Source organism: Archocentrus centrarchus, chromosome 13, assembly GCF_007364275.1.
Source record: "Archocentrus centrarchus isolate MPI-CPG fArcCen1 chromosome 13, fArcCen1, whole genome shotgun sequence".
Taxonomy (NCBI): Eukaryota; Metazoa; Chordata; class Actinopteri; order Cichliformes; family Cichlidae; genus Archocentrus; species Archocentrus centrarchus.
Window position 1 is genome coordinate 27,643,019 of NC_044358.1, and position 25,091 is coordinate 27,668,109.

Consider the following 25,091-nt stretch of genomic DNA (forward strand, 5'->3'; position numbering starts at 1 on the left):
CTTATTGTCTGTCACCATATGAACAACCTTTTGTCTGTCTCCATCTCATCCTTAGCTGCCTTCTCTCTGTCATCATCTGATGTCTATCAGGCTGATTGACTGGTTTGCGATTAAACTCCAGTGACATCCTAGACAGATCTACGATAGGAATCTTTATTTGGGCTCACTATCAGACGGTCTCTTGGTAACTGGTGTAACACTTATATTTGTCTGATACAGGATTCTAGCTGCTCAGCAGTCCTGGGTGGTCTTTATCGTATTTTTTTGTTTCATGATGTTGGTAAAAAGGTCTGCACTGCCGTCAAGCCAGTTCAGCACCCAGGCTTTTGTACTATGAAGGCATACTATTGTAATAGATGAAGTTTGCAGTTTAGTATCATCTTGCTGAAATATGCAAGGCCTTCGTTGTCTGGATGGTAGGGCTGTGCAATTAATCAAATTTTGACTTTTTAAAATTTGTTTAATACGTCAACTTGCCGTGCTGCTGTCTGTTCACTTTTTATCAGCAAGCTTTGGTAATAAAAGATTTTAGCACTCCGGGGCTCGGTAGCTTTTTTTTTGTCTTTCCTTTGATAGTAAGTTAGTAGTAAGTTAGGCTAACTAGCCTCCACAGTGTGCACATTGATGTCAGTAGATCTAGTGTTTGCTGCACTGTGTTTTGCTTTTTTTTTTTCCTCTGTGTTTTCCATTTTCTGTGACTCTGTTTTGTTTTTGCAGTCATGGCTGTGGGTTAATGTATTCTCATCTGCCTGTTGCGTGGTGTGTGACAGCTCCACGAAGGGACTTATCACTATGAAAACTGTAATTTGGAGCTCCACAGGGTGTCATTAGGAGGGTTAAAATATGGTTTACAGAGTGCAATACAATATTATGTTCTGTCAACACAATAACAACTCAATTTGGTGTGCACCACTTAAAGTTCCTGGAGGTCTGATCCGCAGATTAAGTGAACTACTGTAGCGGGCTGAAAATAACTGTTGATGAATCTGTTACAATACTGATAAACAATAAATCATTTCACATGTAATCGTTTAAGTCATCTGTTGGTCAAAATAACAAATATTTTCTGTTTTGGTGAATTGGAAATTTTTTTGAATTGTTGTGTTGTCAAAAATAAGAAAAAAATGTAAGTTAATTTCATTTGAACATTTCTAAGTTCATTTCTCTCGTTTCTGGCCACAAACGGACTTGATCATCTATAATGTGATTGGATTGTCCATGTCATTCATGTTTAAGGGAGCAGTGATATGACTTATGTCTTTAAATTCATTGGTCTTGTGTCTGTTTCCATCTCAGGTGTTGTGAGTGCAGCGCTTCGCTGTCACACTGGTATTATGAAAAAGATGGACGGCTTTTCTGCAAGGATGACTACTGGGCCAAATTTGGGGAGCTGTGCCATGGCTGCAATGACCCGATCACCACCGGCCTTATTATGGTAAGAGGATCTGCCACTTAACTCATCTCTTAGCACCCCCCACCCTGGCTCTTTGTTTGCTGATAAACCTTGGGTTACACCTTCAGGCTGTGACAGACACATGCACACACCTGAGTCCATACGTTTACGGTCCCAGTGGCTGCTGTGTGCCAACATGTGTAGATGTTAATAGGACATGTGCCAGACCTGTAACTGACCCTGATGCCTTTGGCCGCTAAGAAAGATCGTCTTACAGACCACCAGTGAAAGTCGGAGCTGTTGTTGTGACATAGAAGAGATTCGAGTGCACAATAGATGTGGTCACAGCGTTGGAAAGAAAATAAACTTGGCTTCTGCTGACAAGTGCTGCTGCATTATTGAAAAGACAAGATACCAGCACCAAAAGAGACTTGACTATTTGTTGATTAGTGATGGAATCACATACATTCAAAGTTTGGAGAAACCGATTAATATTGTATGCTGGTGTAATAAAATATGTTGTCTTTATATATCTGCCAGTTTCCCTGCCAGTGCAAAGCCAGCAGTAGCAGAAACGCAGATGCAGTGCAGTTTTTCTTTGGATGTTGTGCCTGTTTGCAGATCTCCTGGCTGCGAGTAAACTCGTCGCTGCCGAGGTGGTTGAAGAGAGGCAGCCAAGGTGATCTTTGGGTGGTTCACACTGTAATTTCAGCTGCAAAAAGAACAGTCTTGCTGTGCTACTAAGATCACCTCTTAGCACAAACATAAAGCTATTTCCAGTAGATTGTACTACGAAGCAAGTTCAGCATACCCTGGATTTGATTTCTTTATCTAAATCTATATTTCTTACTGATGATCATTATAGAATTACAGAGGCTTCAGATGCTCTTAAAAAATTTCAGGTCTTAGCTATTCTTCCTGGGATACTCATTCATACATACACATACAATCAACATTCAAACGAACAGGAGTCGTTACGCAATTTTCCAGTGAACAGATTGTCAGCAGGAGATGTTATATTTGTCTTATCTTGCTCCTGAACAGGTTAGGTCTGTAGCAAGTTCCCATGGCAGTGTGCCCCTGTGAGAAGTGAACCACCTTTGTGATTCTCAAAACCCAGAGTTAACTCTCATGTTACTTGGTTAAGCCCAAATATAGACACTTATCTGATCTTTTGCCAGTTTTTATTGTTATCTGAGAAAGTGACAGAGCAGCTGCCACATATCTGACCTTAAGTGTCTTAATGAAATCATAAACTTGTACCTGTGCATAGAAATGTGGTCTTTGTGCACACATTTATTCATAAAACACGTGTTCGCTCAGCTCATTCATCGCTAAAGTAAACTGCACTTTTGGTTTTTGCTATTTCTTTTTGTGATCACTGTACCCAGTGAAACAAAAGCTATTGTCACAAACAGCATGAAAATTATGTCAGCTATGTGAGGAAGTAGGCATATCATGGAAATCTGCTGCCTATCTACTTTTAATAAAGATTATATGACAGGGAAATTATTCCCGCACAAGACTAACTAAGAAGGTGTCATTAGCAGGAAGTATCTGAGTGCATTTTGAAGTGGAATTAAACCTGTTCTTGTGTTTATGAACATTTGACCTCAATGTTTAGATATTCGGCATATACTCCTAAAGTCTTGTTAAGGCCTCAGTCACATAGGCCTAGAGACCCGTTGCTAACCGGTTGCTAGGAAAAATGCGTATGCCCCGTGCTGGTTGGCAAAAAAGCTCCTTGTGATTGCTTTGGTCGATAGCTGTTTGCCGCAGTTGGCCAATAGCGCCAACTACTCTCTGAGCTGTAGGTAAACTGTGAAAAATGTGAGGCAAAGTAAAAGTTGTGGCTTACCAACAGCTTTTACTTTGAAGGTGAATATCACACTCTTCACACCACTTAGCGCTGAGGAGTTGTCTCTAGGTGCAATCAAGTGACAGCCAGCAGTGACTTGCAACTGATTAGGAAATACTAAGTTTTCCATAGCAATTGGGAGTTTCCAGATGTACACCAACTGGTCTCCAGGCCTGCATGACTATTGCCTTAATTTCACTTTTAAATGATTTTATTGCCTTAAAATGTGATAGTTACAATAACATTTGTCTAGTGGCTATTTGAGGTAATAGTTTGCTGTTATTGCCACCCATAACCTCGTGGTCCTTTGATTGGGGAACCTGAGTTCATTCTTTGCATATTGAGTACCTGGTCTTCCAAACTTTCCTACTGGTCAGATTCTGCATCCAGCACCATGTAATGTTTGGGTGTGTGTGCATTTTATTATTCCCGCTGCCTCCAGACAGCTTTACCTTGCTCTGCAATCTCAGTAATGGTACAGAGGAGGCTCTAAAGTGAATTAGGTGGAGTCATTGCTGCCTCTTTCTCCTTCTCTTTCTTGTTTATTGCTCCTCTTACAGTGCAAACTCACTAATTCACTGTCTCTGCAGCTGCACTTTAGCAAATTTGAGATTGGTGAGCCAGTCAGGCTTCAATTGCCAAGATGGACAGTCCAATTGTATCACTGTGCAGACATGCAGACCAAGGTCAGCTCCCTACATTTGTGCCACACCCCATAAAGAAGAAGTGTACTCCCGTCCTGCACAGTCACTCTGACGCCTATACAGATTAGCAGGAAAGCTCAATCCTATTTTTAAAAATCATCGATTCCACTGCACCTTAAAAAGCTGCTGTCGCAGACACTGAGACAATTTTGAGCTCCATCATGCAGTGATGAGTCAGAGTCTGCAGACAGACGTGGAAGAGCTGTTTTTGTGTTTCATGGGATTTCGTCTCTCTTGCTACAGTAACATCCACAAGCAAAGCCTAGATTTAGTGTTTTTCCCCCTCTTTGTGTATTTAGTATATGCAGTTTATTGACTTCTGGGTCTCATGTTGGTTGCCTGACCCAGTATAGGTGCTGCATAGCCTCAATGCTTCCATACCCTCATGATGCATCCCATCAAATTGCTGGTCTGGTTATCATAAAGCATATGAAATGCCTTCATCCTGCTGCTTTTAATCTTTTGCGGTGGATCAGATAGTTTGGGAAAATGACTAAAATTAACAGCCCAACAAGAATGCCAACTTTGTGCAGCAACTTAAAGTAAGTGGAGGTGAGTCCTTGAATGCAACAACATGAAAGCCTTTGAGGACAGGACTGTGCAAAAGTGTCAAGGTTTTTTTTTTTTTTCACACACACAGATCAGTGATGCAGCCAGAAGAAGGTACTTACAATAAGTCGGTAATTCAGAACACTTTCACTGCAACTGGACATCATGTAATGCATCTTTATTTCTATAATGAACTATCTAATACAAGCAAAATTTGATCACACAGAAAACAAAATCAAAAATTGGAATTGGCCAAAAAAATTACAATCAATGCATCCCTTTTCAGAACAGGGCCAAGACACACAATATGTGCAATTAAGTGATTCAATTATTTCTTCAGTGTAATAAAACACTGATTTGGATAGAGTTACTCAGGTATGCTTCGGGAAGCTTGAGTTTGACTGGTTGGCATGGAGCTGCAGATGTTTAAACTCTCCTTAGTTCAAAGATCAAGAATGAAACATTAAGCTTGAAATACTTTAGTGGTTTCAGTCAGTGAACATACAAAATCCTTCCTTTGAATTTCTTGCTTGGACTTTATGCCTCTGTTATTGTTTTGTCAGTAACCATTGCTACCCTGTGAATGGGGCTGGTGACCCAAATAAATATTACACTCTGTCTTAGACTGCTATATTTTATTGAAGAGACTATAAACAGGTGTGTGTCTACAGCTTCTGCTGCTCTCAGCACCTGCAGCTGTGAGTTGACAAGTTAATTCAGGTAGAGGATAGCGTTTAGTTATTTACTACCTACCTGTACTTGCATTGATTCATGTGATGAACAGATGCAATTGAATTTCCACTCCTTTCTCATCACTCACCCTCCGATCATCCATCACACCTTCCACTGACAAATGAATCTGCAGTGATCCCAGCTATGTCCCCATTCATTTTAGTCAGTCAGCCTCTCTGCAAACAAATCGGGGCTGAAATCCATCTGATGGAAGCTGTGCCAGTCATCGACCTGAGCCTGTTAAATATCCAGAGGTTGAGAGTAGATTGTTCTGTTTCTTGCTCTTACTTTGCTATGTTTGTCACAGTGCTTCGCTGTCAGGCTGCCCTCCATACCAGCGAGAACCTCAGATGATTTAATGTTGTTGACTGATGGCTGTGGTGGAGTGTGAGCTCTGATTCTGGACCTATCAAAATTAGTTCATACAAAGTGAAGCAAATAGAAAAAAAAAAATCAGTATGTGGTGCAAATACGTTTCCTTTTAAAAGACATCCTTTTTTAGTTATCCTTGCACCAAAGGAAAATCACCAGGACTATATTTTTGTCTGCTTCAGCCCCTAACTCACTCCATGATGCTGAGATCAGGACCGTGTGGGGGACATAGAAGTTTTGTTCTTATTGTTGCTATGATAGTTGTTTGTGACTCTGATAGTATGTTTGGGGGTGTTGCTACAGAGGGAATTTCAGACACCTCCCTGAGTGTATTGCATATATAGAAAATGACTAAAACTCACATTCCTGCATATTTGAGATACATGTGACGTGTTTTGGAGAAGACGTGGAGCAATAGTAGGAAAGCAATGGAAAAGGACAGTTGGCACTTTAGGAATTAACACAGAGAAATAGAGAAATGTGTTTAAGAAACATTTTAAGCTGGGTATAAATGACTCAGGCTGGATATATAAACTTAGTGCAAAAAGTAAGGAAATATGTGATTGGTTGATTATTTCTTTGCTGTAACAATGCTTCTTGGCAATAAATCTTAAACTGTTGTTTATTCCCCTTAAATGGTGCCACATTTGTAAGGAAAATGCATTTGTGGGTTGAGCAGCTGAGTTGAGTATGTGGGTTGTACCCACGAAAAACTTGCCAAATCCTCTCTGCCAATGCCAAACACTTTATTCTGAGGTTGACTCTTGGCTGGAGCGTCTGGTACCTGGTGCTGACAGTCAAGCTTGTCATCATTGGAGGCAATTTCAATGCAGAGAGATCATGATGAGATTCTGCAACCAGTGGCAATCCCATATCTCCACAGTCTGAGACCGAATTCCGTCCTCCAAGATGACAGTGCTCTGTCCACAGAGCTGGGTGTATCAGAGACTACCTCCAGAATTTGGGAGTGGAGAGGATGGAATGGCCTGCCTGCAGTCCTGACCTCAGCCCCACTGAACATTTGTTGGATCTGTTTGGGCATGCTGTTCGCGCCAGAGTGACCAACACAACACAACCATCCCACGGCAGTGTGTGATCGAGCTGGTAACCAGCATGAGGAGGAGGTGCCAGGCTGCTGTGGCCTTGTACGGTTTTTCCAAGTGCTACTGATTTTTGATGTTTGGTAGATGAATAAACTATTAAACTGCAATAATGCCTTGTTTCTTCTATAATCCAATCCAATAAATGACACCAAACAAAAGTCAGTAGCAGAATAAGCTGTTTGGCATCGGCAGAGAGGATTTGGCAAGTTTTTCATGGGTGGGACCCACATTCTCAACTCATGCACAAACCACAAATGCTTTTTCCTTACAAATGTGGCACCATTTAAGGGGAGATAAACAGGCTTACCAACAGTATAAGATTTATTGCCAAGAAGCACTGTTACAACAAAGAACTAATCAACCAAAGACAAATTTCCTTACTTTTTGCACTAAGCTTAGTTGTATTTTCTTCTAATAACAACTACAAAGACAATTAAATAAACATAGTAAAGAGCTGCTGCCTGTACTGACCCACAGGTATTCAAAAATATTCAAAATCAGGTATTCAAAATCATATAGTTATTAAGGCAAAGCGGTTTCCACAGAAGTTCCTCCCTTTAGTGACACATCAAAGCAGCTGTCTAATTAATAAAAATACTGCATAAAAGTGTAATGCTGCCCTGGAAGTAAAAGGGAACTAAGGATACGCAGAGGAAGCACTGACAGTATTGCCTTTTTAAAAAAAAAAAAAAAAAAAAAGAACAATTAATTGTGTTGAATAATTGAGATTATTACTGAGCAAAATAATTGGGTGGCCTTGGTTTATATGCAGGGTTTCCACCAGGTCCCAAACCCTTTCGAAGTTTGCTGTTTGTCTGTTTTCATCATGTTGCGTTACCGACAGCTTTGGGGAAATGTTGTAGTTCCAGCCTGACACGCTTCAGACAATAAATCTCAGGGACTTTCTGTGTATTAGATTACAAGATGTACTGAAATGGAAACCAAGCCATTTCTCTGAAATCACAAGTTCTTGTGAATCTTTGGGATTTTTTTTATTTTTATTTTTTAGGATTATGTCTTCCATCATGAAAACCCCCCCAAACCATGTTACAACATGTGCCGTACTTCTGCTGTCATTATGTCTCAGCACTGTTGTTTCCAGTTTCAGTCTGTCAGATGTATCTGACTATTTATGCAGTCTTAATGATTACATAGATACATTTATTAAATTGAAATTGATTTAAATAATAAAATATAAGATTTTACTCTATGTAAGTAGTTTCACATTTGAACCATTCAGCACTGAGTAAAGGTATGACTTTATTAGTGGTATATAAGGTATATATGTTTTTGATTGATTGTAGTTAATATTGAGAAATATCTCTTTGTTGGTGTGGCTGTAAAAACCAGTGGAAAGTCCCAGCTCTGCAGTGAACTTTATCAACTCCCACTGGTCTGATGTGTCTTGTGTGTACCTTGGAGTCTGCCAGTTGTTTTTTTGTAAGCGCCTGATGATTCTTTTGTCTCTAAGTGAAAACAGATACTTGTAATGTGTTGGGAAATCATTTGTTAAGATGTTGCTGTTCAGATTTTGGAACTGCTTTCTCAAGAGCCACCGCTGATCTCATGACTAACGCTCTGTGCATTTTATTTTGGAAGAAGTGAGAATTGTCTTTAAATTTGAGCTCACTCTCAGAGGTCAGGCTCACACGCTGCGCCCTGCTTGGTGGCAGGAAAGAGATCGTGTTGCGATCTCTTCCCCTATTTTAAATATTTTAATCAGATATCATAATCGGACGGCGGCCTTCAGTGAACTGTATTAAGACACCTTGTTTATCATTTCCTCTTCCTGGGATGGAAACACTGATGAAAACAGCCACCCCTGTGGGCTGGAACCCCCCCGCCCCCCCCCCAGAGGGTAGCTGTGGGCTGTTAGGTTTCACTTCTAAACTGAGTGCCAGCAGCTTGGACTGAACTTTTGCTTTCTGTAAACAGGCAGGTTTACTGTCACAGGCTATGCAGTTTTGCACTCCTGCTGCTAATTCACAGCTTAAAGCTTTAAAACTTAGCACACTTTACCTACAAGTTACAATTCTAGGACAGAAATAAATCTGTGAACAGATTGTGTGTAATGCACAACGGTTTGTATGTAGGTTTTTATAAAGAGGATTAAAAAGAACTCCTGAACGCTGTCTTGCTTACTGCTGGTGATTTATCAAATTATATTTCAATATTCCATATTGACATGGCAGCATCACAAAGTTGCTGCAGATTTGTTAGCTGCACATCCATGAGGGGGAATCTCCTGTTCTACCACATCCCAAAAGTGCTCTATTGGGTTGAGATCGGGTGAGCCTGTGTGAATGGTAGCTTCAGGGTCCCGTTTGTAGCTGGAAGCACTGGCACCCAGTGTGGTCTTCTGCTGCTGTAGCCCATCTGCTTCAAGTTTTGATGTGCTGTGCAGAGATATGCATGGTTGCATGGTTAAGTGACAAAAACTCATATCTGCGTGAAAACTTTTTTTATTCTTTACCTTTTGAAATACTCCATATGTACCTCCTGTACCTGTATATTGTTATTAAACTAGAAACTCTGGGGTCTATAAAAATGCTGTCTGTAACCATATCTCCCAACAATCAGCTTATTAAACTGTATTAATATCATCTGCTTGTTGACCTTTCCTCTGCATGTTGCCTTTATACTGAGTTGTCCACTAACTTAATCACGTTTTGCCTGCCAGCTGTCTCTTACTGCAGTCTCCACTGCTTTAGCGTAAGTGCAACTGAATGTCTATTAATATCTGCACAGTGCACACTCAGATGGTCCTCCAGCATCGAGCTAAAGTGAGGGCAGAGACTCAAAGTTCTTGGCATGCAGGAAACTTTTGGGCCGATCTGTTCTCTCAGAGATACGGGAAAAACAGCGCAACAAAACACACAAAAAAACAAAACAGCTGTTCTACCGTAAATGTAACAAAGAGCTGTCCCTGAACTTTTCTTCACCTTCATGTGGTGAAATCCTGCCTGTTGTAATCAAGACTTTAAAAGTATTTATTTCTTAATTATGAATTTCCATCCCTCTACAGACTTTAAATAAGGCTTACGTTGGTCACAGAAGCATTTTTTGCTTGTCCGTCCATCCATCCATCCATCCCAGCTGCCCTAGGGTGAAAGGCAGGGTACACCCTGTACAGGCGTCCAGCCTGTCACAGGGCTAACACAGAGAGAGACAACCATTCACACTCACATTCACACCTATGGGCAATTTACAATCACCAGTTAACCTAACCCCACTAACTGCATGTGTTTGGACTGTGGGAGGAAGCTGGAGCACCTAGAAGGAACCCATGCAGACACGGGGGAGAACATGCAAACTCCACACAGAAAGGTCCCGGCCAGATGGTGGATTCAAACCCAGGACCTCCTTGCTGTGAGGCAGCAGTGCTAACCACCGTGTTGCCCGTTTTTGTTTGTTTTTGACAAAAAATAATTTACATTTAAGTTGATTGACATTAAACAGTTTTGAAAGCTTAACTTCTAAAAAATAAAGACCTGCTGCTATTACATTATTATTTTAGATTTTATTATTTTTACTCAAATATTTCTAGTTTCGGTGACTTGGCTGAACAAAACAAGAACCTTGAAGATGCTGCTTTGGCTTGGCAGTTTTCACTGTTTTCTGGCAAGGAAATCAACAGAATATTCTATATCTAAAAATGTATCAGTAGTTGCAGCTTGTATTGAACAATTTGGCGTTTAGAAGAAGAAAATGATGAGCCGACTTCAGTCTGTATCTTTCATTTGTGTGTTTTCAGTGCCTAATTCACCTAATTCAGCACATGAAATTAAACACACAACTCAATAAATTAGTCCAACATGAAAACTTTCCGTCGCATAACATTCAATAAGTCAGGCCTGTGACTGTCACTGCTTTCAAAGTGTGATTACAGGAATGGGGACAGCACTGGAGGAGAGGAGGTATTCTCTGAAGATACCAGGGGGTTGGGTGGAGGGGGTTGTGAAGCAACCCGACAAGCTGAGAATGTGTGCAAGAGTGGGCTGGGCCAAACAGGAAACGATGATGTCATAGCAAAAGTGAGAGAGACGGGGAAGGCGGAGGGGAGAGGAGGAGTAACAGTGATTCAGAGATGAGCTCAGCTGCAAAGGCGTGGGCTGCTCTCTGTCTCCTCCCCCCTCAGTGCTCTCACCCTGCCGGGTTTGGCTGCTGCCAGTGTTTTGTTATGACAGCGGGGAATCGCCTGCCTCGGTAGAATGAACTAGAAGAGCGAGGAGAGACGCCGGCTCTCGTTGACATGGTGGGAGATTTGTTTTTCTGGAGCTTCTGCTGTCTCAGGCTGTGGAAAAGGGACAAGAAGGTGAGGCTGTGTGCTGCTGCTACTCCAGGTGTCTTCTGGGTGATTTATAGTATTCATGAGCCGGCAAGAAGGCAGCGAGGCAGGTCTCAAAGCTGGTTCAGATAGTTTGCCGATTGCTTCTGCGGGGTCTCATTCCATCATTTCTCTTTCATTTTAAAGCCAGAGCATGATGTGTTTTGTGCGTCCCTTTTAAACTGGGTCAGTGTGTTGCTTTGTAATTGATGTGAATGCTGATTAAGCATTCATATTATTGTTATAAGTAGATCTGCTTGTCTTTTTCTGCTCCATTTTTTTCAGTGTCATGAAAATGTGATGAGCCACGGCACACATGCTATTTTTAGGGTGCATTCTTCCTCAGATAAAAGTGCGAGCGCATTCAGAGAGATTATTTTTAAATGTTTTTATTTATTTATTTATTTTTACCACAGTGGATGTGAGACTTGGAGAATGAGATGGATGGGGCGACAGGCTGAATATATTAACAGCTTTCTAAAGAGGAGGCCTGGGCATGCTGTGGTACTGTACTGTTTGTGGCAGTAGGGGGTTTCCATTCAGACAGCATCAATGTGGCCCACTGTCTTCCCTGTCAGCCTTTCAGTCTAATTGTCTTTGCTTAAATGATCTCCACTGTGGCTTGAAAGTCTATCAGTTTTCTGTCTTCATCTTTTAACCTAATTTCTGCTCAGCCAGCTCTGATTGCAGCTTTGTACAGCGTTTTGTGTGTTTAAGCTTGAGGAAATCCCTTTGACAGATTTTTGGTATTTGACCCAGTTGTAGCTCAGTCTCAGTGCAGCATATCAGGTACCAGATGCACGTGCCCTTGTGACTATTCCTCCACATTATGTTCTTTTAAACACAGCTATTTTGTTTTGTTTCTATGAGCTCAGTCACATATGGACTGCGTCTTTCTGTTTAGCTCATGCAGGATATGCCTCAGAGGAAAGTTCATTACATCAAGCGTGAGGTTAAGCAAAGCCAGATCTGCTATAATCCTGTGAGCCCATTCAGAATCACCCCGCGCATTGTTGATATGAGGTCATTGTTTCACATTTTGGCATAAGCGTGCTTAAGTCAGAGGATTTGACTGGTGCTTCTAGCTGCAGAAGTAAAGCGTTCAGTTTAACAATGAGTACACCTAGAACTGGAGTGCTCATTTATTCATGTTTGGTGCATATTCCTTATGCATTTTACAGAAATAGTAGATAGTTTGGATAGATTATGCAGACCTGCAACACCCATATATTATCCTTTCTCTGTGTTCCTGTGGTAAATGGTCTGGTTCTTATATAGTGCTTTTCTACTCTACTTGAGCACTCAAAGCTCAAGTATACAACATACCTCATTCACCCATTCACACCCATTTCTACAAGCACTTTTCATACTCCTAAGTGCTTACTATCTACTGCAATATTCCCACACACAGTCACACTCCGACATGCATCGGAGAGCAACTTGGGGTTCAGTATCTTGCCCAAGGATACTTTGGCATGCATGGACTGGAGCAGCAGCCAGGGATCAAACCATCAACCTTCTGATTAGTAGGTGACCTCCTATACTACCTCCTGAGCTGCAGCTGGGGTGTCCCTGAGGCATCAGATTTCCATCAATGTACCACTGATACAGATAAGTTAAAATACAGTTTATGGTATTTAAATTTGCCTGCAAAGATAGCAAAACCCTTTTATTCTACATTTTCCCCATTCAGCATCTTGCAGTTAGATCGTTAGTGTGTTTATAAAAATCACGATGTCTTAAAGAATGCTCACGAGATCAGTGTGGCAGCATCCCGGTGCTTTTGCCCTGATACTTTCTAGAAGGTTCTTCAGTTCTGTGACCAGATATTTTGGCATCTGTTTCTGCTTTTTATCTTTGTATTCACCACTGCTGGTTGACAGGCGGACACCCCTCTCATTAGTGAACCCAACCAGTGAAAATGTGAAATGTTGTGATGAAAATGCAAGTGTTTCTGACATGATGTCCACATTAATTATAATGGCCAGAAGTGTATTTACCCAGACGTCGGTCTTGTTGTGTTATGTGTCACTGAGTGTATTACGCTAGAAAAAAAACAACCTACAAGGGTCACTTCACATTCCACAGCCACCCTAAGGTCACACATATAAATCATTAAACAACAAATAAAGCTTGATGGCTACATTAACCCAAAAGGGTCTGTGGGTAACGTCACACATTTGTGGTAATGAGGCAACGCTTAAAACTAATTGGAGCTTTTTCTTCCCCATTTTTAAGATCAGTATTTCCACATCTGAAAAAAAAAAAAAACCCAGCAGACTGCACCCACTTAATAATGTGATGGTAACATATGATAAAATGTTTAAGGAGTGAGCGCTTTAAAGCCTAGTGACGCTGTGTGTTCGTAGAAAATGCAGATATCAGGAAAAAAAAACAATTATAAAAGTACTGATTTATCGAACAATATATACTTTAGCTACATATTGTGTGATATATTGAAATGGAGAAAACGATGAGGTCATTGTTAAGCAACATTTCAGTAGTGAGTTCACAATTTAAGATCCTTGACTCTTGTTTCATACTCTGCTAACAACCTCCTGTTACTAAATTAGAGGTTATAAGTTCAAAGGTTTCGCTCCAAACACGGCCTTTTCGAACATATTTAGCCTACTTGATGCAAGATTTACTCAGCTTTGTTAAAATTGGTTTTAAATGTCCAGTTTTTCAGATGTGGATTAAGCCTAGTCCTATCTGTGGGCTTTTTTCAGATGGCATTAGGCTTAAGCCACGTCTGGGAAACCTGCTAAAAAAAATAGTTCTGAGGATTTGTTACTAAGTATTTGCACGGTGTAACTGTTGTGTAGCTCACTTACCTCAGGTTGCTTGATTTTGCATGAACCGAGAAGATTAAATATATATATTTTACAAAAAAATAACACAGGTTACAGTGCACTAGGCTGATAGTAGGACGCTAAACAGACCAGCTTTAGTCTTAGCATTAGCTAGGTCAGCATAAGTCAACTCCTGCATTAACGTTAACTCTGAAACTCAAAGGTTTAAATATATGAATTACACACTGTTTTATCTATATTTACATTAGCATTAAGACTGCACATTTTTATAAACTTCAGGGTCATCACATTTGAGTACATAAGCTACAAAGACCGCCGCTGCTTTTGTACTTAAGCTACATTTCTCTCAGCCATCCCACGAACACAGGGCACGTGGCAGCAGAGTCGCTGCAGCTTGACCCGGTTACTTCTCGACCCCGTGGACCCGCTTTCCCCCAGCAGACATGTGCACTCTGTTTGGTTTGTGTTCACTCCAAGAGGCCGTGGGACTAACGCACACAGTCACACACACTCTCTCGAGCATGGTGGTGAACTAATACTCACTCAACGCACACCCACAGACCTTATGTCAGGATAAGATGTGGAACTCGTGGTTTGTTAATGCATGTGATGCTTCTCAAACCTGTTTTATTTTTTTTTTTTTTAAAGCTGCTGCTCACATGGTTGATATTGCACCGAGTGATGGTTCTCTTCATCACACGACAGTTTCTTTGTCCCTTTTTTTTAATCATTCAGTCCACACTTTGGAGAGAAAGCACATCCGAAATGTGAGGGCAGCAGCTGTCGCCTGTCACGTGTGGATTTAAAGATGGTGCGTGTGTGTGTGTGTGTGTGTGTGTGTGTGTGTGTGTTGTGTCTGCATGGCAAGCAAATGGCCGCCACGGAGTCAGGGCGTGCAGAGCCACACGTCTGTTTCATCTCCATCCAGCTGTCCTGTCTTCCTGTCTTCTCCATTTGTAGGGTTGCATCTAAGAGAACTCTACACCTACAAGCAAATGTGATGCTAAAAATAATCATACAGCTTTTGTGTTTAATGTTAAAATGATCTCCCACTCCCACTTCACTTGCTGTTTGTGTTTACATCTGCTGTCAAAGTCGCTGTGCAGTTTTTATGGCTCCTTTTTATGAGACTGCTTAGTCAACAAATAAAGAAATTAAGTTGGTCAATTAACCCCGCAGCTGCTCTTGTCCATCACAAAGCAATTAAACGTCTATTTTCTCCTCCTTTGTTCTTAGGCTACAAATTGACTCTTCTTCTGAGTCTTCAGTTAGTGGTAGAATCAAACTTTTGTTCGTCAAAAGCAGAAACTGAAATATTTAAAAGATACAAATAAATCAAGGTGGGGTATCTTTTATTGCTGTGTAGCTGGAAGGAGTTGAATTACTTAAAAAGCCATGAATTAATTGCAGGATCTTCCTTGCTGCAGCCCAAGGCCTCAACATGTGTTTCCTTGTTTGTGTGAGCTCATGGTTTCACTGCTGCTTTCCCAGGAGGCAAGAGTAGTAGACATATGGCTGTAGACAGAGGTTTTATTGATTCTTTGATCTTCACATTTTCCCTTTTTCTGTTTTAGGCTTGCCACCATTTAAAAGAGGTTCTGCTTAGAGGCTGATTCGGGTTCGCAGCCATGAGCTCATGTTGTTGTTTTAAGTCTGAATCATATGCAGCATTGCAGGGATGCAGCCAGTCATTATTAATATTTCATTAGGTATTCCGCTGATTATTTTCTCAGGTAGTTTATCGGAAAATTAAATGACGAAACAACTAAATGGGAAATTCTGTTTGCATTTGATCATTCTTTGTCGAGCTGTCCTCCATGCAGCGCCCCTCCTTAGTCCTCCTGTGCCCCATTAGCATTGCAAATCAGTGCAGTTGAGGAGTGCTGTCATGGGGCACACTCCCTCCAAAAATTTCTGCCATTAAAAGCAAAAAAATGAAATAGCAAGCGCAGCCTCTGGGGAGCAAACAGCTCTGGTGGGCTTGACCTTAGGTACTTAACTTTGTAGCTCATGTTTAATCATTAGGGCTTTGAGTGGGTGGGTCATTTGCATCGACAGGCGCCACATTACCTGAAGGAGTTAAGAAGGGTGCATAATAATATGTTGAGTGCTGCTTAATCAATTATTTTAGTCGATGATTGTCAAGACAAGCAAGGACAGTGAGCGGCATTAAAAGTTGGGGGTGTTGATGCTTGATTTTCTGGTCAGTTTTGTCTTTGGTCTGAAGAACACCCAGAGCTGAAACCTCCAGAGAAGCGTCACCATCAGAGCTGCCGCTGTGAATTATCTGCTCATTCCCTGCTCTGCTTTTCTTTTTTCTTTTTTTAAATTGGCCATAACTCAATTCCCCCTCTTGTTTGCAAAAGTGCCCCAAGCTCTGGAGGGCATCTGGCAGCAGCAAACACGATGTTTGAGCTTGAAACTAATGATTACCCTCAGTGGCCAGACCTCGCCCTACTTCCCAGACAGTTATAAAAGCCTCGTGCTGCTTGTTGCTCAAAAACACTGAAATATTACTAAGTTATTCCTCTTTAGATAAAAGAACCATCTATTTAACATCCCAGCCTATCACTCTGTTTATATCTTCATTTATGTATTAATGTGTGTGCTTTTAACAGGTCGCAGGGGAACAGAAATATCACCCAGAATGCTTCACGTGTCTGAACTGCCGAGCGTTCATCGGTGATGGAGACACATACGCTCTGGTGGAGAGATCCAAACTCTACTGGTGAGCTTCCAACACTATAAGGTTTAAAAAAAATGCATACATTTGGAATATGTCAGTCCTTGCTTTGTGCGCTGCATCTTTTCCCAGTTTCATCCTCTGCCATAAGCTAATCCACTCAAAGTCCCTACAAAAGCACAAAAAATGTGCTATAAGCTGCTGTTGATTGACAAATCTTAAATTTATTCAACTTATTTCTTGCTTCATATGGCTTTTTAACAAAAATTATGACAGCTGGCAGAATACATGCCCATATCTGAGAGTGGTTTAAGCATGAAACCAATCATAAAGCATTAAAAGTGGGAGAAGAATGCTTTTATTATTATATAAACAGCGGCTGCAGTTTGAACATCATATTGTTAGTTGCTTGCAGCATAGCTGCAGGGTTATGTAAATGTTCCTGTCACAAGTTTCAGGCTGTGTCTATCAGAGCATACCATCAGAGAGGCATCTAAGTTTATTCTGCAGCAACACAATGACCTCAAACAAATTCACACAACTATGGTACCTTCTCCACAATACTTTTGAGTAACTGACCTTGAGAGCTGGTGTTGTTTTCTCAGGCCGTTCCATTCACTGAGAGATTCACGTGCTGCCAAGCTGATTCACATGACATGGAAAGGAAATCAGCAGCTACTTTACAATTACTACAATTTGCTGAGAGGCAAATGAGTACTATGTGGGTTTTGTAAAAATAAATAAATAAATAATTATATATTAAATTAGAGTTGCTGCCATTGTTTGGAATCACCTCATAGTCATTCTTCAGTCACCTCATAAGCATGTGTTTCTTTTTTTTTTGGTATGCCAGACAGATTCTGATTTATCAGAAGTCACACTGACCAGTGACTCAAAACAGTGACTGTACAGTGTTGTCCTGACCGAACCAAAGCAACAACATGTGACGGCTGTGAAAATTATTGTAATGAGAAATTGATTTTTCTTAGAAACTTCGTGAGGAGTCCTATTTTTTTTTAATAGTCTCTCTCTTTCTTATTTTTTAATAACTTCAGTTCTTAACCTCTGCTTCTCTTCTTCTCGGGCTGCAGTGGTCACTGCTACTACCAGACCATCGTGACCCCAGTGTCGCTGCCGGACTCACCATGCTCACGGATCCCTCACACGGTCACCCTGGTATCCATCCCCGCCTCCGCCGACGGCAACAACGGACGCAAAGGGCGTGGTTTCTCTGTGGCCATTGACCAGCCGCTCAGCCCGACCAACGGCTACAGTCCTGAACATGGACACACTGTCAGAGTCTCCCAGTGAGTCATTTTTTGTATTTTGTAGATAAAAGGATATTGTGTTTCAGTTTGTGGAATGTAGAACAAACAGAAAATGAAGAGGAAAGGGAGAACGAGTTAAAAGATGCAACCTTAGGGGAGGTCAATGTGATGAAGGACAAAAGATAAAGAAGAGGGATTATTAATGGAGACCAGAGTGATAGATGAGATTCATTTAAAATGTATAATAGAGTGGAACAATAGCCACTGATATTCAAATGAGCTGCAGACTTATCTGCTCTCGCTGTATGCACAAAGGTGTTTGAGATTTTTTTTTCTTCTGCTTCTTCATCCAGGGTGGATGCAGACTGCATCAGCCCAGATGTGAAAAATTCCATTCATGTTGGAGACCGGATCTTGGAAATCAATGGGACGCCCATTCATAACGTTCCTCTGGATGAGGTATTCACTGTTCTTTATGTGTTTGCTATTAAAAGACGAAGCTTTGAGAACCTCCTGAGTTGAACTAATGTTCCTGTTCTTGAGGAGGGAAATGTGGTGATATTGAGCTTCAGCAGCAGTGAGTGTTTCATCTCACTCTGAAACAGACCACTAAAAACATTCAGCTAGCAGATAATCTTCTCAGTTTGATCTAACCAACCTGTCTGATTTGACTCGCCATCTCCAGATTGACCTGCTGATCCAGGAGACCAGCCGGCTGCTGCAGCTCACCATCGAACACGACCCTCACAGTCAGCCAGGGCTGGAGGGAGGCTCCTCAGAGGCTGAGGACCAGGTGGACGGCCCGCTGTCCACCCCACTGTCAGAGGGTCCCAGCCCCATCCTGCCCATCACCCAGCCCCCCAATCCTGACATCAGCAACCTGAAATCTCGCATCATCACGTAAGAAATCATCAGACTTACGGCTTTAATGCAGCACCTAATTTTATACTTTAATCACAGTGTCCTGCGAATAGTAGAAGTGGTGATAATGTATTTTCTCAGCTTCACATTAATAGTGTGTTAAACACCTTGAATCACTGTTTAGCGGAAGGATAGCAGAAGTTGTTTAACCCATTTTTTTCTTCCTAATCTGTCCTCTGCATTACTTTAACTGCCTTCAATAAGGGTTTATTTACTGGCTTTCTTCTCTCTCAGGCGAAGTTACAGCACTGACAAGTCACCTGGCTCCAGCAATGCAGCGTCACCGATCTCCCTGAGGAAGGACATCAATCGATCAGAGTCGCTCCGTGTGGTCTCAAACCGGACTCACCGCATCTTCCGCCCATCAGACCTCATCCACGGAGAGGTGCTGGGAAAGGGATGCTTTGGACAGGCCATAAAGGTAGATTTGAGGGGGTAGAGACACCTCCAGTATACCATTTCTTCCAATATAGTCATACTGAAAAAAACCAGAAGGGGGCGGCATTGAGATAAGAAAGACGTGTTCAGAGGAAGGAGGATGAGTGTCTGGGGCTTTATCACATCAGGGAATTTTCCAAATTTCCTTTCTAACTTTTTTTTTTTTTAATATTGCTTCAGAATAGTGTTGCTTAACTTGTTTTTTGCATTGTGTCTTGTTAAAGGTGACACACAGGGAGACAGGGGAGGTGATGGTGATGAAGGAGCTGATTCGCTTTGATGACGAGACACAAAAAACATTCCTCAAAGAGGTGGGTGGAGATGAACAATCACAGAGGCGATCTGACCTTCAGACTGTGAATGAAACATAACACACAAAAATTGATGAAGCAAGTATGTCAGAGGTCTTTTTTTTTCCATAACCCAAAGCTGAAGTGTCATATGTTGAGTGGAAAATGTGGATGTGGAGAACAGAATTATTTAACAAAAAGCAAACCTTAAAAAGAAAACATGATATGATGATAACAGGAACACAGTAAAGGATAACAGACGCAGCGACAAAAGGCAAGGGGAAAATCGAGGCAGTAAATACACACAAGTTGATTAGGGGAATGGGGAACAGGTGGGTAAACTTGACAATAGGATACAGGGAACACAGGGGAGGCGTGCTAACTGAAACAAGGAATTGAAAACAAAAACTATGACCATGAACAGAACCCAGATAAATACAACTAAAAAAAGGCCACAGAATGTAAATACAAAGAAACCAACCAAGAATTATGTGTAAAAGGAACAAAATTACAAAATGCGTGAACAGCAACAAACTGAGAGTCAAACAGAAAACATTAAATAACGTAAACTGAAAGTCCAAAACTTAAAGTGCTGGGTCACTGACTCAGGATTGTAGTTAAAATTAGCAGCTCCTTTGTGAGAATGTGGGACAGGAGTGAATTTAATAAAAAAAAAAAAAAAAACACCGGAAGAAAAATGAGAAAATGAGATTAAAAAAGGTGGAAAATCCCCTCTGAAGCTTTGTCTCTCTGCAGTCCACCTTAAAGGGATCTGATAACAGAGGATGACTCACAGGTTTAGACGTCTGTGAGGCTTTTTGAGTTTTTGTGATTACTGAATTACTCCTCGTGTTTTTGTTTGGTCTTCAGTGTCATAGTAGCCTCATTCATCCAGTTAATGGCCTCCTAAATAGGACATTTGAAGTTCAGAAAATGGTTCCACTTTAGTTGTGGATATTTATGAGTGGGCATTTAGTTTTATTATTGGGTTGAAACAGTGATGAGCCTTTGCTTTGTAATTAGAAAAGTGAGTAAAAAGATTGGCTGTAAAATGAGCCCCAGGCACAGTTAAGGGATGATTATTACTCCTGCTGGCTGTTTGTTTGTAGGTGGCCCAAGTCTCAAATTACTGAGTCTCGTGTAATCCTGTTTGGCGCTCGGCAGCCTCCGTGGTGAAAATGAAAAAAGAACGAGGCATTTATGGCATTAAAAAAGTTGTCATTGCTACTTTTTGTGCATTTCCCATGTTTGTACCTAACGTGCACAGAGCTGGAGGCATAAGTGAGTGAGGTCGGTGGGTCTCTGCATGCATTCCTAATATATATCATCAGTGCAGCAGCAAAGAGATTCCCAGATGGCACAGAGGGAGGTTGCTGCAAGGGTCTGACAATCAGCTTGTTGTAGAAAGAAAAAGCTCTGAAATAGCTTTGTTTTGTGTTTCAACATCCTCTATTTGTACTGCAGCGGTGAAGTGGTGTGTTTTTATTTCTGAACAGCAACACTTGTCATATTGAGTCGAGTGCACCTCATATATGAGTATAAATGCTTACTATGCTGTGTTGAGATCACAGTTCACACAAGGAGTGACTAATGTGCCAGCCATAACTGCGGCCTTAGTTTTATTAGCAGTGTAGTCACAGTTGCAAAGTAGCAGACATAACTGCAAAATATTAACACTGACTATGAGGAAGCATTCAGCTTGATCATGAAGCTTTAAGACCCCTTATGGCCGCTGTGGACGTGTTTCAGGGATGTTATGACAGCATGTAAAAATAAAATATTTGTGTCTTGAAGGTGAAGGTCATGCGTTGCCTGGATCACCCCAATGTGCTCAAGTTCATCGGCGTCCTCTACAAAGACAAGAGACTCAACTTCATTGCAGAGTACATCAAGGGAGGCACCCTGAGGGAAATCATCAAGAAAATGGTGAGCTGTGGAGTGTGTTTGTTTTCCTATTCAGAATTAAAATGCATGCATTTGAATGTAGAATGCTGATATGATTAAATTACATTTAGTTGTTTTGTTTGTTTTTTTTTGTTTACAGGACTCAAGCTATCCCTGGAACCAACGGGTCAGTTTTGCTAAGGACATAGCTGCTGGGATGGTGAGTGCACTTACTGTTAATATCAAAAACAGCACTCTGGAAAACAGACTAAGATCTTCTTTTTTAACCCTTTTTATTATTTGGGTTTAATTTACCCAAATGCAATCAACATGATTGCTTACCAAGTGGTTATAAAGACCCAAGAACAGGTTTTTCTTTTGTCACAGCAGACACAAAAACAAAGAACAAGAAGCTGCCTGACAGTAAAACATGCATAGGGAAATGAAGGCACTGCCACGATAGTGTTGTCTTTAAGAAAACATAACCAAAATAAACAAACAAAATTCCACATCCTGCTGGGCTGAGAGAAAAGTAGGAGATCGGTGCCCTGTCTCCTGTTAAATTTACCCTGAATAATTCTGTCTTCCTGCTAGCTTTACTGCTGTCTCCCTCTAGTGGTCATGTTTGTGAGCTACAACAGATATGGGTTACTTTTCTTATTATAAGATTTAAATGAGAGCATAAATCCCTGCAGGATAAGAACTCAGGTTCTCAAGATTTTCCCTTGATATCAGTATAATGTTGCATGTCAAGCATGACTGTGTTTTATATTCAGCAAGCACCTATTGGAGATAAAGCCAGACAGTATTGTTCTACTTTGTCATGACTTACAGATTATCAAAAAGCTTTTTTTTTTTTAATTACTTTTATCCTTCCTGCCTTTTATTTGTCTCCTATCTGTCCCTCAGACATATCTGCATTCCATGAACATAATCCACCGGGATCTGAACTCTCACAACTGTCTAGTCCGAGAGGTAAGAGCTTGTCTTCCTGTATGCTTTTGTGTTTGTGCGGACATACCTCTGCACATACAGCATGTTTTCTTTAAGGATTTAGTACAGCACACCTGCTGTTTGCTCATACAAAAACACAAGAGAGCTTTGTTCACAGTCGCTGTGGGAGACTAAGACGATTTTTCAAACACGCTCCACACAAGAAGCTTAAAGCAGAAATGTTGAACTTTCCTGACCTAAACAGGGAGAACCCCGAACACGTGTCGCATGAAAACAAAATGCTTGCCTGACAGCCTGGAGATTAATTTCAACCCTACTAAAGAATACAAGCGGCAGAAATGAGTTTCCTTCGAAGGGTGGCTGGCCTCTCCCTTAGAGATAAGGTGAGGAGTGCGGCCATCCGGGAGGGGCTCAGAGTAGAGCCGCTGCTCCTCCACATCGAAAGGAGCCAGTTGAGGTGGCTCGGGCATCTGATTAGGATGCCTCCTGGCCGCCTCCTGGGTGAGGTGTTCCGGGCATGTCCCACCGGGAAGAGGCCCCGTGGTAGACCCAGGACACGCTGGAGAGTTTATGTATCTCGGTTGGCCTGGGAACGCCTTGGGGTCCCTCCGGATGAGCTGGAGGAGGTGGCTGGGGAGAGGGAAGCTTGGGCTTCTCTGCTTAGGCTTCTGCCCCCGCGACCCGGCCCCGGATAAGCGGAAGAAAATGGATGGATGGATGGACTAAAGAAGCTTAAATCTGGCCCACCACAGATATTCCCTTGCAGGTTACGGCTCTTTTTCAGAATTGATGACAGTGATAACGCACATCACACAGAGAAAAGAGAGTCCAGAACTAGGAGCTAGCAGGTTGACACTCCATTCAGATGATGTGTCACTCAGGCTGGAAATCTTGAGTGACATATCGTCCTTCAGGAAGACACGTCATCTTAAGGATGATGTGTCTTTTTATAAAGGAAACGTGCACATTTCCTTTATGAAAAGAGAGCAAAAATGTTATTTAAGGTCACAGTGAGTGGACATTAAATCACAGCTTATCAGCCTGCGGTCTCACAAACTGTCCCCTGCTCCCAGCAAGTGATTTCACTCCATCTGACATTTCTATCACTTTTGTGTGAATTCTTTGTGTGGTTAAAAAAAAAAAAATTAAATCAACTTTTATGACAACTCTGTAGGCAGCAAAGTATGCTTGTTGCATAATAAAAATAAAATGTTTTGGTACTTTTAAGAACAACACAGTGGTGGTGGCAGACTTCGGCCTGGCTCGACTCATGGTGGACGACAAGCACGGGGAGAAGTTGACGCAGGGAAAGCTGACCGGCCTGAAGAGGCCTGACCGCCGGAAGAGATACACTGTGGTGGGAAACCCGTACTGGATGGCTCCAGAGATGATCCATGGTATGTTCTACAGGCAGTGACGCGTGTGCTTGCTTTCCTGTGTTATTCACAAATATTTGAGTACGAGTTCACCAAAATGTTAACATCAGTCTAATTTTGTCTTTTTCCCTCACAGGGAAGAGCTACGATGAGAGAGTAGACATCTTTTCCTTTGGTATCATGCTCTGCGAGGTAAGCGACCCTCAATATGCTCAAGATATCGTATGTGCTCGGTGCCTCCAGATGATAAAACCAGTGCTTCTCCACTGTCTCTTAATATTAGATCTTCTATAAAACATCTGAAGTCTAAGGTGTTCTTCTGCAATTAAAGGAAAAAGTGAAAGCTGTCAAACTTTCAAGTTAGGCTCATATGAAATACAACACGTTTTATGAGGGAACAATCTTTCCTCTCCCCAATTCCACATTTCTTAGAGGGAAAATTGCTTTCCGACTGAACATCCAGCCCACAGTGATGCCACACACCACCTACATAATTTGGGCTCAACAGTTTAGTTCACTCACTCAGAAGCTCCACTATGAGTTCTCCAGATGGACACAATTATATAGAGAGCATTACAGGGATTAGAGAGCAGGAAAGCAGAGACGTCTTCATGTGGCTGCTGATGGGAAGACAAACGATAGTTGTGGTCTGCTGGGAGTGATGAGCTTCAGTTTGGAGGGTTTGCTGGTTTTCAGCTGGGGGACTGACTTCCATCTTTAACTCTTTTTGCTCTTTCTCGCTCTCTCCAGATCATCGGCAGGGTGAACGCTGACCCCGACTACCTCCCCAGAGCGACAGACTTTGGACTGAACATCTCTGGTTTCCTGGAGCACTACTGTCCCCCTGACTGTCCCCCTGCCTTCTTCCCCATGGCTGCTTTGTGCTGTGACCTCGACGCAGACAAACGGTCAGACACCAGATTTGTGTTGAAATGTTGCCTAAAGGGACAGTTCACCCATTTTAAACACTTTTTTTTTTTTTGTTTCATGGTTTAATTGGCTGTACCTGTAAACTGATTAAAAACCTACATTTTTAAATCGTTTTTACCAAATACAGCTACTACTGAAACTCTATGGAGTATCACAGGAAGCTGCATTATTGTTAGAGGTTTTGAGGTATACTAACTAATCAAGCAAACTATTTTTCTCAATCCTTTAAAAGTGGTTTAAGGTACCCCAGGGTAACCAGTTCCAACAACTTCAGGTCCTACAGTACATTACAGTACATTATTCCAGGAACAAGACAGCATATTAAAACACTTAATCAAGCATAAATCCTTCACTTTGTTATATGACTAACTCAAGCAAACCTCCCTCTGCTAGCTGGACGGATAAAACTCTGAACTGAGAAAAACGAGTTTTATTGTGTTTTGAGGTGAACTGTCCCTTGAATTATGTCAAAAGACTTTGCCAAATACAAATAAAT

The 25,091-nt window shown here is 41.5% G+C and overlaps 1 protein-coding gene across 3 annotated transcripts in view; it reads left to right on the forward strand.

The window, feature by feature from the left end:
• Positions 1 to 25,091, forward strand: part of limk1a (LIM domain kinase 1a) — a 58,433-nt gene that overhangs the window by 30,132 nt on the left and 3,210 nt on the right. For 2 of the 3 annotated variants that reach the window (XM_030744520.1, XM_030744521.1), the window contains 13 exons: positions 1,297 to 1,435; positions 16,470 to 16,579; positions 17,626 to 17,841; positions 18,156 to 18,261; positions 18,488 to 18,702; positions 18,958 to 19,144; positions 19,386 to 19,472; positions 21,246 to 21,377; positions 21,496 to 21,555; positions 22,245 to 22,310; positions 23,518 to 23,686; positions 23,802 to 23,857; positions 24,416 to 24,573. In XM_030744520.1, coding sequence (XP_030600380.1) covers positions 1,297 to 1,435; positions 16,470 to 16,579; positions 17,626 to 17,841; positions 18,156 to 18,261; positions 18,488 to 18,702; positions 18,958 to 19,144; positions 19,386 to 19,472; positions 21,246 to 21,377; positions 21,496 to 21,555; positions 22,245 to 22,310; positions 23,518 to 23,686; positions 23,802 to 23,857; positions 24,416 to 24,573 — 1,701 coding nt within the window. Of the gene's footprint in view, positions 1 to 1,296; positions 1,436 to 10,875; positions 11,027 to 16,469; positions 16,580 to 17,625; positions 17,842 to 18,155; positions 18,262 to 18,487; positions 18,703 to 18,957; positions 19,145 to 19,385; positions 19,473 to 21,245; positions 21,378 to 21,495; positions 21,556 to 22,244; positions 22,311 to 23,517; positions 23,687 to 23,801; positions 23,858 to 24,415; positions 24,574 to 25,091 lie in introns of those variants that run through there. The other variant, XM_030744522.1, reaches the window with a different exon arrangement.